This window comes from Euleptes europaea, chromosome 7 (assembly GCF_029931775.1).
Source record: "Euleptes europaea isolate rEulEur1 chromosome 7, rEulEur1.hap1, whole genome shotgun sequence".
In the NCBI taxonomy this organism is placed as follows: Eukaryota; Metazoa; Chordata; class Lepidosauria; order Squamata; family Sphaerodactylidae; genus Euleptes; species Euleptes europaea.
The window spans coordinates 37,173,886-37,189,669 of record NC_079318.1 but is presented as its reverse complement, the minus strand read 5'-3'; the positions used below and the strand labels follow the sequence as shown (position 1 = coordinate 37,189,669).

Below are 15,784 nucleotides of genomic sequence, written 5' to 3'. Positions count from 1 at the left end.
CCGTGGTACACTGGACCTTTAATTTAATCCCAAAATAAGGCTTGTACCGCCACAAATCATACATCCTCAGCTTCAGCGGACTCTGCCCTCCAAGGGGATTTATTCTGTTTCCTGGTCCAAAGCCCAGTTCTTGTGCCAGCTGCTCCAAAGTGAGGTGCCTCCCAGGACAAATTCACATGCAGACACTGGGGCCAAGCTGCACCCCAAAACAATATTTGTATCAACCCAAATTAGTTCTTGTTTTGCACGGCTGGCTTGTGCATGCACACATTCCCAATGTGGGACTGCACAGAAACCACGATGATGAATTGGGAACCAACTACGGGGCCAAGCCATGTTTCTGGACCTCTACCACACCGCCAGATTTGGATAAGGATATATAAAGCTGAGGATCATCAGGATATCTCTGACAACCAACCCCAAAGCTTTACACAGAAATTGAAAAGCAAGGTAGACAGGATTGTGCCCTGTGGAACTCCACAGGATAAGTCCCACACCGATGACAACTAGTCTACCCCAGCATCCCTTTGAGTCCGATCCATGAGGAATGATTTGAACCAGTTCAAAAGACATCCCCGGATACCTACTTTTGATTCTATTTAGACACTTATTAATTTTGTCTCCTTTTTTACGCCCCATTTTGTATTTATGTGTTGTCTCTTTTTATTTTTTATCCCGGCGAGGTGCCTCAAAAGCTGAAAGTGGTTTGGGGAAAATATTACGGCCATTTATGCATGGGAGGTTTTGCCTTGGATTTGCTGCTCTCTCCACATTTTCTCCACCCGAATTCTCAAAACTCTGCATGGGGGCTTATTTTTTTTATTTTATTTTTTTGCCCTTTATGCATGGGAGGTTTTGCCTTGGATTTGCCGCTCTTTAGATGCACATTTTCCCCATCCGAATTCTCAAAACTCTGCCCCGGGGGGGGGGGGGCTTATTGTTGAGTTCTGAGAATTCGGACGGGGGGAAACGTGCATCTAGAGAGCGACAAATCCAAGGCAAAACCTCCCGTGCGTAAACGGCCTTTGAGTTTTAAGAATTTGGACGGGGGGAATGTGCATCTGGGGAACGGCAAATCCAAGGCAAAACCTCCCGTGCATAAACGGCCTTTGAGTTTTAAGAATTTGGATGGGGGAAATGTGCATCTAGGGAAATCCAAGGCAAAACCTCCCGTGCATAAATGGCCTACGTCCCAGAAGGGATCACTTGCTGTACAGTGTCTGTCACAATCCCACCATCCTCTGCGGCAGTTTCGAATCCGCGTCGCCCCGAATTCCGCCCACAGTAAAGATGGCGGCGGCGGCGGCGGCGGCTTCCGTGCGGCCTGTTCTCCGGGCATCTCCGGGTCGGCATTGTGGCGCCTGCCTTGCCCGCTCGGCCTCCTCCTTCTCCGCCTCGCGGGCGCGACAGGCTTTCCTCCGGTTCTTCCAGGAGAGGCATGGGCATCGAGTGGTGCCTTCGGCCCCGGTGCGACCGCGGGGAGACCCCAGTCTGCACTTCGTCAACGCGGGCATGAACCAGGTACGGCCTTGCGAAGGAGGAGGGTGGAGAGGCGCCCTGGAAGGGTTCCCGCGCAGATACGGGCGGGACCTGTTGGCCCCCCGGGGCTTATCCTGGTCTGTGGATCCCGATGCTGTACGGCTTCACGTGCAGCCTCCTGAAGGGAGAGGTCCTCAAAACTGAACTCGCGTCGTGTTTGCAGAAAACGTCACATTCTCTGGACTCAAAAATAAGCCCCCGTGCAGAGTTTTGAGAACTCGGGTGGGGGGGAAGGTGCATCGAAAGAGTGGCCTGAGCAAGGCTGTTTATTAAAATAGAAATTAAAAAAAAAAAAAAACGATAGGGAGCCCAATGCATTTGATTTTAAAATTCTAACAGGGGCAGTTTTTAAAAGAGCTTCTGTAACCGTGGCCCAAAAGATCTCCCGGTAACAATTGGCATCCAGACTGCCAGGGAAGCTGGGGGAAGGAATGTCTACCTAGATCCAGGCTTGCTTTAAGTAAGTGGGTTAAGAGTCATGGAGTGTCAGCGTGAACGACAAACAATGATAGGAGAAACTGGATGAAACGGCAACTGTCCTGAGTCGCCTTTCTGTCTGTAATACAATCAGATAGGCATAACTTTCTGATGTATCGTCATCACTTGAATTTGGATAAATATCTCTTTCCCCAGTATGATCTGGACTCCAGAGATTTCTGCCCATTAGGGCCTCTGGGTCGCAGCTGCCAGAATAAACTGTTTTCTTGAAATAACGGTTCAGGTCTCTATTTCCCCCACGAACCTCTGGTTTACCATATCACTTTAATCAAAAACCTGAATTCCACCCCTAAGCTGGAAGATTTCAAATCGAAATACAGGAGGCTTTCATTTGATTTTTATTCTGCTGCAATAAACCTTCAGCAGTAGCCGGAGGTTTACTTTTTGTAGTGTAGAAGTTACCATTCATACTGTGGAGCCCCACATGTCCTTTGTGTGCTTTGCTACGTGTAAACAATCCAAGAAGACTCAAGTTGACTGCGCTATCTGAGGGTGGACTGTCATATAAGATCAACTACAGATAGAATGCACATTAATTCTTATGATTCCTGTGTAAGAACTTTGTAAAGTGATGCTGCCATTAGACGGTCTTGTTGGTAACATCCTTGAAAGCCGCTCAATGACAGCAAGACAACCAAGGACCAAAAGTGGTGGGGTGCTAATCACAAACTGTCAACCATATGAGCGACTGATCCATGTTCTTATGGAGCAGCAAACTTGACATATACTTGCAGTGAGCCAGTGAGCCATCATGTTGTCTGGGGAAAAGATGTATGAATATAAGCAGGGTTTTGATCTCCTGTGCTTTGTTTACCAACTCTCCACTGTCGGAGCCAGCACTTAAGACTGCAGTAGGTACCTGATTGAAGGGAAAATGGCTATTTGTCAAAGAGCATCAAATTAACTCTAAAGAAATCTGAGTGTACCTTATTCAAAACCAGGGCAGCAATCAGTGGCCTATACAATCTGTTTACATAAGAAATTGGATCATTTCAATATTAAGAGTTGTTCATCGATTAAAGATCTTTTAGTAATGTATATGTTAATTCTAAAATCACAAGATCAAGAGTTCCAAGTACGCATGCATTCCTATGCACCATTAATCGATTGATTGTCTAGCTTTCAACATTTAATTGATCAGTTGACTGATTAAAGATTAAATTACATTCACATTGCAACCACTAATGTGTTTTCCTGAAGATTCTGGAGACAGTTCTAATTTTGTCACAGTATAAGAAAAATTTTTCATGTACCGTAATCTGGAGTAGTCCCACTATAAATTAGTCTAATTTTCACTGTATTAATTTGAGGCTTTTTGACAGTGAAGACTTCCAATGTGAGATGGGGCTGTGTTGTTCATGCATCGTTCTGCTTTCTTGTGTACAGCAGCTTGTGTAGGTAACAGTCAAACAACAGTATATGAACACAGGACTCCCAGCAGGTGTTGGAAGTTAAGGGCCTTTTCTGGCCTTTCTGCCTGGGATACTAGGTGGAGATACTGGGGACTGTACCTGGGATCTTGTGGAAGCAAAGCATGTATACCACCACAGAGCTAAAACACACTCACTGTAGCCTGGTGAGAACAGGAAACCAACCCCTGCAGCTGTCAATCCACAGATTGAGTTTCACACAACATCCAAGCCTTAGTCACTCCCTGCTCAGATCAGGACAGTTACTATAATAGTTTTATATACTGAGCAGTACTACATTTCTCATCAGACCTCTGTTGAATGTGAAATTTGTTGGGTGTTTCTTTTAAATTTTGCAGTTCAAACCCATTTTCCTGGGCACAGCAGACCCCCGGAGTGAACTGACGCGTTATCGGCGGGTAGTGAACAGCCAGAAGTGTGTACGCGCAGGCGGGAAGCACAATGATCTGGAAGATGTGGGCCGAGATGTTTATCATCACACGTTCTTTGAAATGCTGGGGAACTGGTCCTTTGGAGATTATTTCAAAGTAAGATATCAAAATATGCTTTCCCAGAAATGACACTGGGACATTCTGTTTGTGCTACCATAGAGACAGACTTATATTTCATACCCTAGGGTTTCTTTTTGATAACTTCAGTTGTAAGCCACTGACTCCTTAAAGTCAGTTCCAACATGCAGAAATAGGATGCGGTCAAGCCCTTCTTAGACTGGACCACTTCAGACTGAGGTGGGCAACTGCATGTTTGAATACTCCCCCGTGTAAAGAATCCCCTGGAGTCATAGATGAGCTGATATTGGATTTGCAGGCTGGACCTGAAGCAATGTTACAGGATGGAGTCTGGACTGACTGCAACTCAGCTGAAAATCCAGCCTGGAGAAAGTGACCTAGTGAAGGGGAGGATCCTCCTGGATGCCAAAGGTTTTGCAGTGAATCTTGGGAAAGAAGCAGAACCTGGTGCTCCACTTCAATCCGCGCTTCGACTGTCATGAGGACGTGAATATCATTGTGTGCAACTCCAAGCAAGACGGGATCTGTGGGAGGAAGAACAGCGGTACAGCAACTTCCCTTATCAGCAGGGCAAAAAGCCGAGGTCACCATCTCCTTCAAAAAAAGGAAGAAGAAAAAAGAACCCCCTGCACATGGGAAACTAGCATGTAGGAGTAAATAATTTTAGCTTAGTCGCTTCTCCCTGGTGGATTAACCGTCTACATACAGGGTGCTTTGTATGTGCTGCCAAATCTGATAGTTCCCTGTCTGAAATGGTCCAGACCCAACAGCATAGTGTCATAGTCTGTTTCTGCGTGTTTGAATTGGTCCTTGGAAAGCTGTCTTAGGGGCTTGAGGGGGGGAGAACGAGCATCCATTTTCTGTAACATGGGTTGAAATGTAGAAGGCTGCTTGTAGACTGTATGCTGTACAAACCATCTCAAGAATTGGCACTGTTAGATCTGAGGAATGAATGTTCGTAACTGGTTGCCATACTGCTGAAAATAAGATTTGCTTGCTTTTCCTGAGAGCAGGTATAATGTCACTGTTATCCTCTCTGTTGTGAGAACAGTAAGTCAGGGGGGCTTTGTTGCAGCATGAACCACAGGACATGCACTAATAAGGTTCTGGTTTTGTTGGCGTTGTTTTGTGGAAATTTGGCTTTATGAGGCTTTCATCTTTTTTAACGTTTAACTGAGATATTTGTGAATGAGAGAATCATTTGAAATCTCCCTCTGTTGTCAATAGCAGCACAAGAAGCCCAGCTTAGCCCAAGCCTGTGAGAGCTTGGGAGCTAAGCAGGGTTGGCCTCTGTCAGTTCTTGGGTGGGAGACCACCGAGAAAGACTGGAGCTGCTGCGTGGAGGAAGGCAATGGCAAGCCAAAACCACCTCTGCTCGTATCTTGCCTGGAATGCCCAGTGGATGGGGTTGTCATGAGTCATTTGCAACTTGACGGCACTTCTTCCTCTTCTTCCTCTGTTGTTAATGGTGTTATTTATCTGGGTTTTTTTTTTAACCTGGTTCTTCTTCCAAAGAGTACAAGTGGTTTTATCCCCATGACAACTGTGAGGTAATTTAGACTGAAAGACCTAGGTTACCCAGGAAGTAGGGTGACTGAGTAGGAGCATAAATCCAGGCCTTTCCATTCCCACAGTATCCTTTAATTTTGAGACAAAGAAAAGTTATCCAATGCATCACCCTCCCATCCACTGTAACAAGGCAATTCCTTCCCTATTAAACTATGCTTGCTTTTTTCCACCCACCCACCCATTTCCTGTTTAGGAGGAAGCATGCAGCATGGCATGGGAGCTCCTCACTCAGGTCTATGAGATTCCAAAGGACCGTCTCTACGTTACCTATTTTGGAGGTGATGCAAAACTTGGGCTAACTGCAGATGAAGAGTGCCGAGAAATATGGCTTAGTCTGGGGTAAGTAAACAAGAAAAGCTGTTTGTATTCCACATTCTTTCATTTAAGAGAAAGTTTCCAGCTTTTACAGGAGAACAGCTTGAAAATGTGCCAATAGTGTTGGTTTGATAAAATGGAGGAGAGGAGAATGATGTAAGTTGCTTTGGGGAGAAAGGTTTGGTATATAAATAAAGTTAGTTAATTAACTGAAGATTTGCAATGCAGTCCTAAGCATAGTTGCACCCTCTTAAGTCCATTTAAGTCAAGGGGTATAACGCTGGATAGGATTGCACTGTTGGAAACTAACATAGGCCTTACTTGCTGTTTCCAGTCAACAGCCATTGGGTATCTGTACCCAGCATAGTTCCATGTTCCTTCCCTGCTTCCCATCTCGCCATCCCTTCACCAAGGTATTTGGATATATACAAATAAATGCTGTGGTTTAAATAATTTATGTAAAAAATGTGTGTTCTAAATACACATGACTGTTTTGACAAGAGTTATGCACCCACGTGCCCAGGCGCCTTCCTCCGGCCGGCAGGGGCCTTCCTTGGCCGGCAGGAGGTTCCTGCCGGCCGCGCCGCCGCCACCCACGCGCCCAGGCGCCTTCCTCCTGCCGGCAGGGGCCTTCCTTGGCCGGCAGGACGTCCCTCTCGGCCGCTCCGCCGGCTCTCAGGCGCTCAGGTGCCTTCCTCCGGCCGGCAGGGGCCTTCCTGGGCTGGCAGGAGGTCCCTGCCGGCCGCGCCACCGCCATCCATGCGCCCAGGCGCCTTCCTCCGACCGGCAGGGGCCTGGAGGGGCCTCCTGCCGGCCCAGGAAGGCCACGCCGCCGCCGCCGATTCGCCACGTCTCCCGGTAAGTAGGGGGTTCAGGGGCTCTTCCCCCTCCCCCCCTTGGATGGCACTGGGGTCGGGGTGGGTCGGGAGGGCCCGGGAGGCCGGCAGGAGGGCGACCTGGGGCAGGGGCCCTGCGCTCTAAAATGGCGGCCGCCATTTTAGGGCTCAGCATTGCCGGTAAAGGGAATTTCTTATTGACCCTCGGCTTATACGCATGTCAATAAGAAATTCCCTTTTCTGGCTCAAATTTGGGGGGTCGGCTTATACTCGGGTCGGCTTATACCCGAGTATATACGGTACAGCCTGTCAAATGTTTTCTGCCACCAGGCCCAGCTATTGGCCAAGTTTTAGCTGTGAGACATGTGCCACAGTCTGTAGTGTTGTTTTCTTGTTATATCAGCCTTCACTGATGAAAGCAACAGTATGGAGAGGGAGCACAGCAGCACCAACTCAACACTGGTGCTGCAGCTGCTTGTAGGGGATGACGGGTCAGCAGGATAGAGAGTGGGAAAGGAGGAAAAGGAGAGTGGGAATGGTTGTCCCAGCAGTGTCCTCTTTTCCTTTTCAGCGTGCCTCACCACCATGTGCTTCCTTTTCCATTAAAAGACAACTTCTGGGAGATGGGGGATACCGGTCCCTGTGGGCCCTGCACTGAGATTCATTATGATCACGTGGGTGGTGGCAGGAATGTGGCAGCCCTGGTGAATCGAGGCAACCCTGACGTGGTGGAGATCTGGAACCTGGTTTTCATGCAGTTCAACAGGTATAGAATGGGGAAATTACTTGGGCCATGGGGTTGTGCCAGAGCCAGAGCTTCCATACTACTGAACATTCCCAGACTTATCTTCATTGATTTTTCCAGAATCTTATAACCTGTAAGGCAAACTTTCTGATGCCACTTCCAGACACCTTTGCTGCCCTCTGCTCCATTAGAGCCTTTTTTTAATGCATCTGCTACTCTTCTCTGTGGTTTTCTTCATACGTATAAATTCTGTCCTTCCCCCTGTCTCCTTTTGCCTTCCATCCAGACATTGAGCTCACCGAGGTGAGCCGTTGGCTTCTGTACCTTATTGGACTTTTTATGTGCTTTTTTTCCCTTTGTCTGTTTCTTGGTTGATGACTGGTGTGTCGCCAGAGAAGCTGACGGAAGTCTGCGTCAGCTGCCCCAGCGTCACGTGGACACAGGAATGGGCTTGGAAAGGCTGTTGACGGTTCTGCAGAGCAAGCACTCCAATTATGACACAGACCTCTTCACCCCTCTCCTGGACGCCATCCACAAGGTGAGACTTCAGCAGGCTGACACACCAGGCTCACTTTGTAGTCTCCAGGTTGTGTTGCAAGCACTCTGGATATGTTGTGGGTGGTGTCATGGGGTTGATACTTCCTCTGAGAGGGAGGTGAAAAGCATTACCAGCTGCTCACCAGAGAAGAATACTAGAACGCGGGGTCATCTGCTGAAGCTGGAGGGTGAGAGATTCAAAACGGATGAAAGGAAGTGTTTCTTCACACAACACATATTGTGTTAAATTGTGGAACTCCCTGCCCCAGGATGTGGTGATGGCTGCCAACCTGGAAGGCTTTGAGAGGGGAGTGGACATGTTCATGGAGGAGAGGGCTATTCATGGCTACTAGTAAAAATGGATACTAGTCATCGTGCATACCTATTCTCTCCAGGATCAGATGAGCATGAATGTTATATGAGGTGTTGTGGAACACAGGCAGGATGGTGCTGCTGCAGTCGTCTTGTTTGTGGGCTTCCTAGAGGCACCTGGTTGGCCACTGTGTGAACAGACTGCTGGACTTGATGGGCCTTGGTCTGATCCAGCATGGCCTTAAGAGTAGCTGTTGCTTCTGGGTAAGCAGATGAATGTCTTCACCACCACATTTTGTTGTTGTTTGGCTGAGAAGAATACACGTCGGTTCTTATTGGCCTGGCCAGAGTGTAATGCAGTGCAAATGCAGCGACGCACTGCTGTCCATCAATCTCTCTAAACCTAGAAGAGGTGGAATGCCTCAGAGTACTCCTTCCGCAGGAGAGAGATGGTGAGGGCTGTGGCACTGTTGCTCAAACACTGCGTGGGCCATGAGAGCCAACTGCAGCAGCCTGCCGGTGCTTCTTTTCCCCCATTGCAGCTGGCCCTTTAAAACTGAAAGGATCCCCACTAAGGGAACTGACGTATTCCCTGACTGTAACAGCACAGTCTTCAGGAGCTGAAAGAAATGGCTGCAGTGGCACCGTGGCAGGCCTTCAGTTGCTGGGGAGGAGTTTTCTGGCACTTTCCCAGCCGTCTCCTCAAACCTTAAAAGGGTGGGAGAAATGTCTGTGGTTTGACCCTCGGTGTTCATTTCAGAGAGATAAGCAGAGCTGTGTATGATGAAAAAGCAGGGAATAAAGGGACACCCAGACAGGCTTTACAGATTTATTAGCAAAGAGGAAGAAGAGTTGTTTTTTATATGCCGACTTTCTCTAGCACTTAAGGAAGAATCAAACTAGCTTACAAACACCTTTCCCTCCCCACAACAGACACCCTGTGAGGTAGGTGGGGCTGAGAGTGTGTGACCAGCCAAGGTCACCCAACCGGCTTCATGAAGAGGCGAGGGGAAACAAATCCAGTTCACCAGATTAGTGTCCGTCGTTTATGTGGAGGAGCAGGGAATCAAACCCGGCTCTCCAGATCAGAGTCCACCACTCCAAACCACCTGTCTTAACCACTACACCATGCTGGCTCAAAGAACATCTATATAATAACCAATGCCTTAGTTTGAGGGGGGGACAGGCATTAACATTTGAAAACAATGTTGGAAGAACTTTGAACAGAAAAGTTAAGGAAAAGTGATGCTGTTTTTTGGGGGAGGGAGTCATTTGAAGAAACTATGTGCTGTATTTACGGTTGCAAACTTTCCAGCATGGCTCTGTCTTTCAGGCTTTCCTAAAATATTTCTGAATTTCTCTTTCAGGGTTGTGGCAAGCCCCGATACCAGGGTTTGGTTGGGGAGGCAGACCCTGGAGGTGTGGATACGGCCTACAGAGTGGTGGCAGACCATGTCCGCGCCCTGTCTGTCTGCATTGCCGATGGTGTTTATCCAGGCATGTCTGGTGCCGAGTAAGGAAGCTGCATGGTAACAAGGGCTGGTTGGGGACAGAGAGGTGGCTGATCTTAAAGAGCCTGAGTTGCTACAGGATGCGGCCTACCAGGGAATCTTCTGAGGGTGTTTGAAGATACTCTGAAAGGGAAGAAGTGGAGACTTAGGATAGGTTGACTCAGCCTTCCATCCTTCTGAGGTCGGTGAAATGAGTACCCAGCTTGCTGGGGGTAAAGGGAAGATGACTGGGGAAGGCACTGGCACACCACCCCGCAAACAAAGTCTGCCTTGGAAACGTCGGGATGTGACGTCACCCCATGGGTCAGGAATGACCCAGTGCTTGCACAGGGGACCTTTACCTTTTTTAATATTCCAAAAACACATAACAAACTACTTAACTACACGCTGATGGCGGCAAGAGTGATATATGTAACAAAGTGGAAACCAGAGAAATATCCAGATTTGATTTGCGCAACAATGCCAAACTAACATCTCCTGTACATAATAGAACAATTTCAGAATTTCAGGAAAAATTGAATGTTTTCTTGAAGTATGTAGCTAAAAATTGAGAACCGAATTAAAGCAAGTTAAAACACAGTAAGAAAGATTAAGGTAATTTACGTTTAATAATAAATACTTGATCAGATATGAAAAATATATTGAGAACGAAGAGTAATGTAATTCAAAGAAGTTAACAATTGAAATGTAATGTTAAAAAATAATTCAAAGAAGTTAATAACCAAAATGCAATTTTAAATAGTAAGTTCCGTACATAACATGATGTTGTGATTGTGTATGTTTTAATGTTTATGTTAAAAATACAATTTTGAAAACTAAAAAAAAGAAAGAAAGAAACTGGGTGCAGAAGCGAGAGAGAAGTACAGCTGTGGATGTGACGAGCACATGTAGGAAGCTGTACATGTGGTAGTGCCCGGGGGGTAGGAAGGTGGCAGGGTACATGCTGAAGGAATTCTACTGCTGGGCTTTGTGAAGGTGGTTGGGAAGGGTGAGATGGCATCAAGGGGTGCAGCACAGCTGACTGAAGATGGCTTTTTTCCCCCTTGCTCGCAGGCTTGTTCTGCGCCGTATCTTGCGTCGGGCTGTGCGGTTTTGCTCCGAAGTCCTCCAGGCTCCACCTGGGTTCCTGGCCAGCTTGGTTCCTGTTGTGGTTGAGATTCTGGTAACACAGAAATTATTTTCTTGTCTATAGCTAGCATGTCATATAGAAGTGAACACTGTAATGGCTTCCCTGTTTAAGATCGCGATCCTAAAGGGGGGGGAGGGTGGATCCGCTGTGGCCAGGAGTGTCGGAGCTGCGCTGCCTCCTCCAAGGTTTTCCAGCCACCATGGAGGCAAAAAAAAAACCTTTTTTAATCATTTAAAATTTTAAACGGGGGAAAATGCCCCACAGTGAGCAGCGAGGCTATACCACGAAAAAAGGTGGCACAGCCCCGCCACCATTCAAGGAGGCATTCCTGGGCCAAAAGAGCTGTGGAAGCTGCCTAAAGGCAGCTCCACCCCCACCCCACACACACTGTTATGGGCTTTCCCTTCCAGGAAAGCACTGCCACATGGCTGTGTTGATGGTGGCAGCCGGCAGCACCCAGATGCTGGCATTGTTCCCATGCCGATGTACGTGCCACCTTATTCCGTGATAAGGTGGCACCTACGCCAGCACAGAATCAATCTGGCTCCTAAGGAGCTTTGCCTCCCCCTTTCAGGAATGGGCTGTTAGTACTTAGACCAGGAGTCCATGTCTAGTGATACTGGATGGCTTCCTACAACGTTCAATAAGAATAAGGGAGCTTGTTTCTTAACTGTGCAAATTTTAAACTTGGATTTATTTTAACTGTTCTGATTATTCCTTTTTATGCCAATAAAGGTGATGATTGATTGATAAAGGTGATGATTGATTGATACTGGATGGCCAGATTAGGAATGTAAAGCATTTACAATAGGGATTCCTTTATGTGTGTAAAGTGCTGTCAAGTCACAGCCAACTTATGGCGACCCCAGCAATGGGCTTTCAAGGCAGGTGAGAAGTAGAGGTGGTTTGCCATTGCCTTCCTCTGCAAAGTCTTCGTTGGAGGTCTCCCTTCCAAGTACTGACCCTGCTCATTTTTCAAGATCTGACAAGATAGGGCTATCCCATGGTGCCTTCCCTCCAAGGATTTATTTACTCTTTATACACTACTGTAAACAGTTAAATGTTTTCCAAGGCTTGGGAAATTGGCAAAGTGCTACCTGTGCAGCCCAATATTGTTTGTGCCTGCCGAACAAGCTTTTTCCAGTGCTGGCTTTACTGTTAATTGTCTGCGCGCATGACTGAAACCGGACAGCATTAGCATGTTCATTTTGCGTACAAAACCCAATACCAGAATAGAAATCTGTACGTGGGCTAGATAGATTGTGAACTTGTCAATGTTTAACGGATAGCAATTTCGATAGTTTAAATGGGTGTTCTATTTAATGAAATGCACATCTCTACGCCGAATGTGGTTTGCGGTGGCCTCTCTCTTTTCTTGCTTCACACAGAGGAGGAGTCTGCTTAGGGGGTCAGTCCTACAGTAGTGTGTGTGTGTGGGGGGGTACTTTTTCTAGCAAGGAAAAAAATCCTTCTATTATGGGAAAAAACATTTTCCTAATGTTATTCTTCTAGCAGTTGCTGAGCTTGCAATGAACATATCTAAAAGAAGGTGGATGAAGTGAGAACTAAAGTATCGTTGGGAAGGCAATCTAATACATGATCTCCCCTATAAAAGGGGAAACATTGATTGGTGCTACTGTTCTCCTATTCTGCCCATCAAATGTAGCATTCGAACAGAGGGACCAGCCTCTGCCTAGAGGCTCTGCGAAATCTTCAGAGTAGTCCTTGTCAGAGATGTATGGTGGAGAGAGATTCCGATCAGGAGGCTTGGTGGGGAGAAAGGCATATGGGATGAAAAGCTGTGCTGTGTACGTCCAAGCGTAAGCTCTTCTTCTAGTGTGTCCGATTCATCCAAAACAATTGCGTGATATGACCCCAGTTTCTTTTTTAATGTTTTAAGGAGCAGAGCTGTTCTGTAGTAGAAATGAGGTGTGTGTGTGGTGGGAGGGAGGGGGGCAGATCTGCGCAGTAACATCGCTGATGACCTGTGACTCCACCTTTGCAGGGAGATGCCTATCCAAACCTGAAGAGGGAAACGGACATGGTAAGCAGCTTGAGCTGGTGGCATGAAAGCTGCATCTAAGGGCTTATGAACGGAGCCAAGTCACTCTGTACATAGGATGGCACCCTACCACTCCTGCTCTACCACTGAGCAACGTTTGAAGCTTTCCCTTAGCCTAAGGAGCCTTAAGTGGGTCTTCCCTTGGAGGAAGAGATGCTTATGTTGGAGGAAGAGATGCTTATGTTGGAGATGCTTATGTTGAAGGAAGGCTCCTTGGAGGATGGTTGGATCCACTCCACTGTCCCTATTTAGAGGACCTTACATTAGCTGCCTGTTTGTTTCTGGGTACAGCTCAGAGTTCTGATTCTTACAGCCCTTCACAACCTGGGATCCTCCTAGCTGAAGGACAGCCCTCAAGAGCCTACCTGGCAGCTCCAAGCAAGGCCTTCCTGTGCATAGACTGATTAGATCCCCCACAACCTCTTCTTGGCCTCTGCTGTGGTTGTCCCCCGTACACTTTGGAACAGGTTGTTAGGAAGGCGTTCTTGACTTGGGAAGAGCTGCAAAGCTGAGCTGTTCAGAAGGACTTTTGAGGAGAATTGAAAAATACGGAGGCTGTTCATTTGTCTTGTATCTTTTTATTGTGGTATTATTGCCTTCTGCAATTTATGTTTTTAGTTTGCTTTTTAAAGCTGCCTTGAGTCCTTATGAGGAGCAGGGTGGAATAAAACGATGCTGAATAAATAAATAGTTATTCCATGGTGCCTGGAGGAGGAGGCCTCTTGTGAACACAAGAAGCTGCCTTATACTGAATCAGACCCTTGATCCATCAAAGTCAATATTGTCTACTCAGACTGGCAGCGGCTCTCCAGGGTGTCAGGCAGAAGGTCTTTCACATCTCCTTACTGGAGATGCCGGAGATTGAACCTGGGACCTTCTGAATTCCAAGCAGATGCTCTATCACTGAGCCACAACCCCCTCCCTGCTACTTTATTCTGTGGAACAATCAGCAGAGCAGCCACCTGAGTTACTGTGGAAAAGAAGGATGCTGTTGTCTTTTTTCTCAGTGGGGAAGAGACTCTGCCTCTTTTCATACTAATGGAAGAGAGGCAGTGGTTGGTATTAACACCACACGTCGAGCAGGTTGTGTGATTTATTCCCATCTCCCGTTTGAAGGGAAGTCCTATAGGTCACTTCTGTGCCACAGCTGGCTGCGCGTAATGAAGCCAATCACTCCCTCTGCTGATCTGATGTACTTAAAACCCGGAACAGTATCAATATTCTTACCGAGATTTCTCTCCCAGAATATACCGTAGCTGCTTTTTGCTCCTACAGTTCAAGCTAGTTTGGGGAGTTCTAATATTTCTGCAAGCAACTGAACTCAGGTGATTGATAGGCGCAATGAACACAGCTGCATTCCAGCCCATCTTCCTCACTGCCCAGCTCTGCTCAGTCCTTTTAATCCTGAAGCTTTTCTGCACTTCCTTTCTCATCCTTTGCTCCCTGCTGTTCAAGGGATGGGTTTTTTCCCCTCATACTCAGTTTGTTCAGTGAATTTCCAATTTGAATTTGTTGCAGCTGCTCCAAACTCCTTACTGTTAAAAGAATCTAAAAGAAGGGGGTCAAAGAACATGCAGCGTTCACTTTACCCCCCTCTTTTTTCCACTTGCTTGTGTCATAGGTCTGTGTGAAGGGCAGTGTTCTAGCAGATGGCCCCCAGGGGCTTGCTCTCTATGACCACACTGCAATTATGCCTGGCGCTTTTATCAGAAACTTGACGCAAAGGGATGAGTCTGCACAGTTTTCTTTAGTTTAAAGCTTATTTCAAGTTCTCTTTATTTTACAAGCATGCAGAAGAAACACATCTCCCCTTCCTACAAAGCCTCCACAGTTTCTGGTGAAATCTGTAGATGCAACATTTTGCCTACTTTCGTATCTGTTGCCTACTTTCGTATCGTATCCCTTCCTACTGTGTGTGAGTGTGGGCGGTGGGGGGGGGAAGATATCTGAACCTGGCTCTGTTCTTCCTTACAGGTTATAAATACAATCAATGAGAATGAGAATGCATTTCTGTCCTGCCTCTTGCAAGGGCGTCGCGTTATAAACAGAACACTCCAGCAAATGGATCACTGCAAAGTCTTCCCAGGCAAGTTTTTTTCACTGATGGCCAAAGGAGAATCCTAGAATATAGTAAGAGGGAGGCATCAGCAGATTATTTCTGGCTGGAAAAAACAGAAAACCATAGAAATAAACGCACATTGACTTCTAAGTCAATAAGAAGGATGTAACTCTGCTTAGGACTGCACTGTCAGGCCTACTAGACATCGTAGTGGGTTCTAGAACAACCCTTTTTGGACTTATGGCACATTAGCCAAAGAGGTTGCCCCTCCCACACACACACACACACACACACTGCAAAAACTGTTTTACTTTTGGCTCCACAAGATGTCATCCCAGGGGAATAAAATCTCACTGCCATCTGTTTAACATTTTAGTCTACTAGCAGAGACTATTCTTATTCAGCTGCCACCTTCAGAAGTCTTACTGGTGAAGAAATAATAAGGATCCTGCTAGATGATCATAGAGTCTCCAAGAAGTATTCCGTACTTCCCACTCATGGTTTTATTCCTGTCCACAGTGGAAGTCGCTTGGGGTCTTTACAGAAACTTGGGATTCCCGCTGGACCTTATTGGCTTGATGCTTGAAGAAAAGGGGGTCCAGTTGGACGCTGCTGCTTTGGACCGGCTGGCTCAGGAGGATACTGAAGTAAGACAAAAACCTTTTCCTGTTTTCCGAGTGTCCTTAGTGTGCTTCACACTCCATTGCCCCTGACTGCTGTCCTTGGGGTGGCC

The 15,784-nt window shown here is 46.9% G+C and overlaps 1 protein-coding gene across 1 annotated transcript in view; it reads left to right on the top strand.

Moving 5' to 3' along the window:
• Window positions 1–1,290: 1,290 nt before the first annotated feature.
• The window catches only part of AARS2 (alanyl-tRNA synthetase 2, mitochondrial), a 36,527-nt gene continuing 22,033 nt past the window's right edge, over window positions 1,291–15,784 (top strand). Inside the window, exons 1-10 of the mRNA XM_056852559.1 lie at window positions 1,291–1,521; window positions 3,806–3,994; window positions 5,739–5,884; window positions 7,268–7,462; window positions 7,835–7,979; window positions 9,658–9,803; window positions 10,855–10,963; window positions 12,936–12,974; window positions 14,967–15,078; window positions 15,571–15,698. Coding sequence (XP_056708537.1) covers window positions 1,291–1,521; window positions 3,806–3,994; window positions 5,739–5,884; window positions 7,268–7,462; window positions 7,835–7,979; window positions 9,658–9,803; window positions 10,855–10,963; window positions 12,936–12,974; window positions 14,967–15,078; window positions 15,571–15,698 — 1,440 coding nt within the window. The remainder of the gene's footprint in view (window positions 1,522–3,805; window positions 3,995–5,738; window positions 5,885–7,267; window positions 7,463–7,834; window positions 7,980–9,657; window positions 9,804–10,854; window positions 10,964–12,935; window positions 12,975–14,966; window positions 15,079–15,570; window positions 15,699–15,784) is intronic.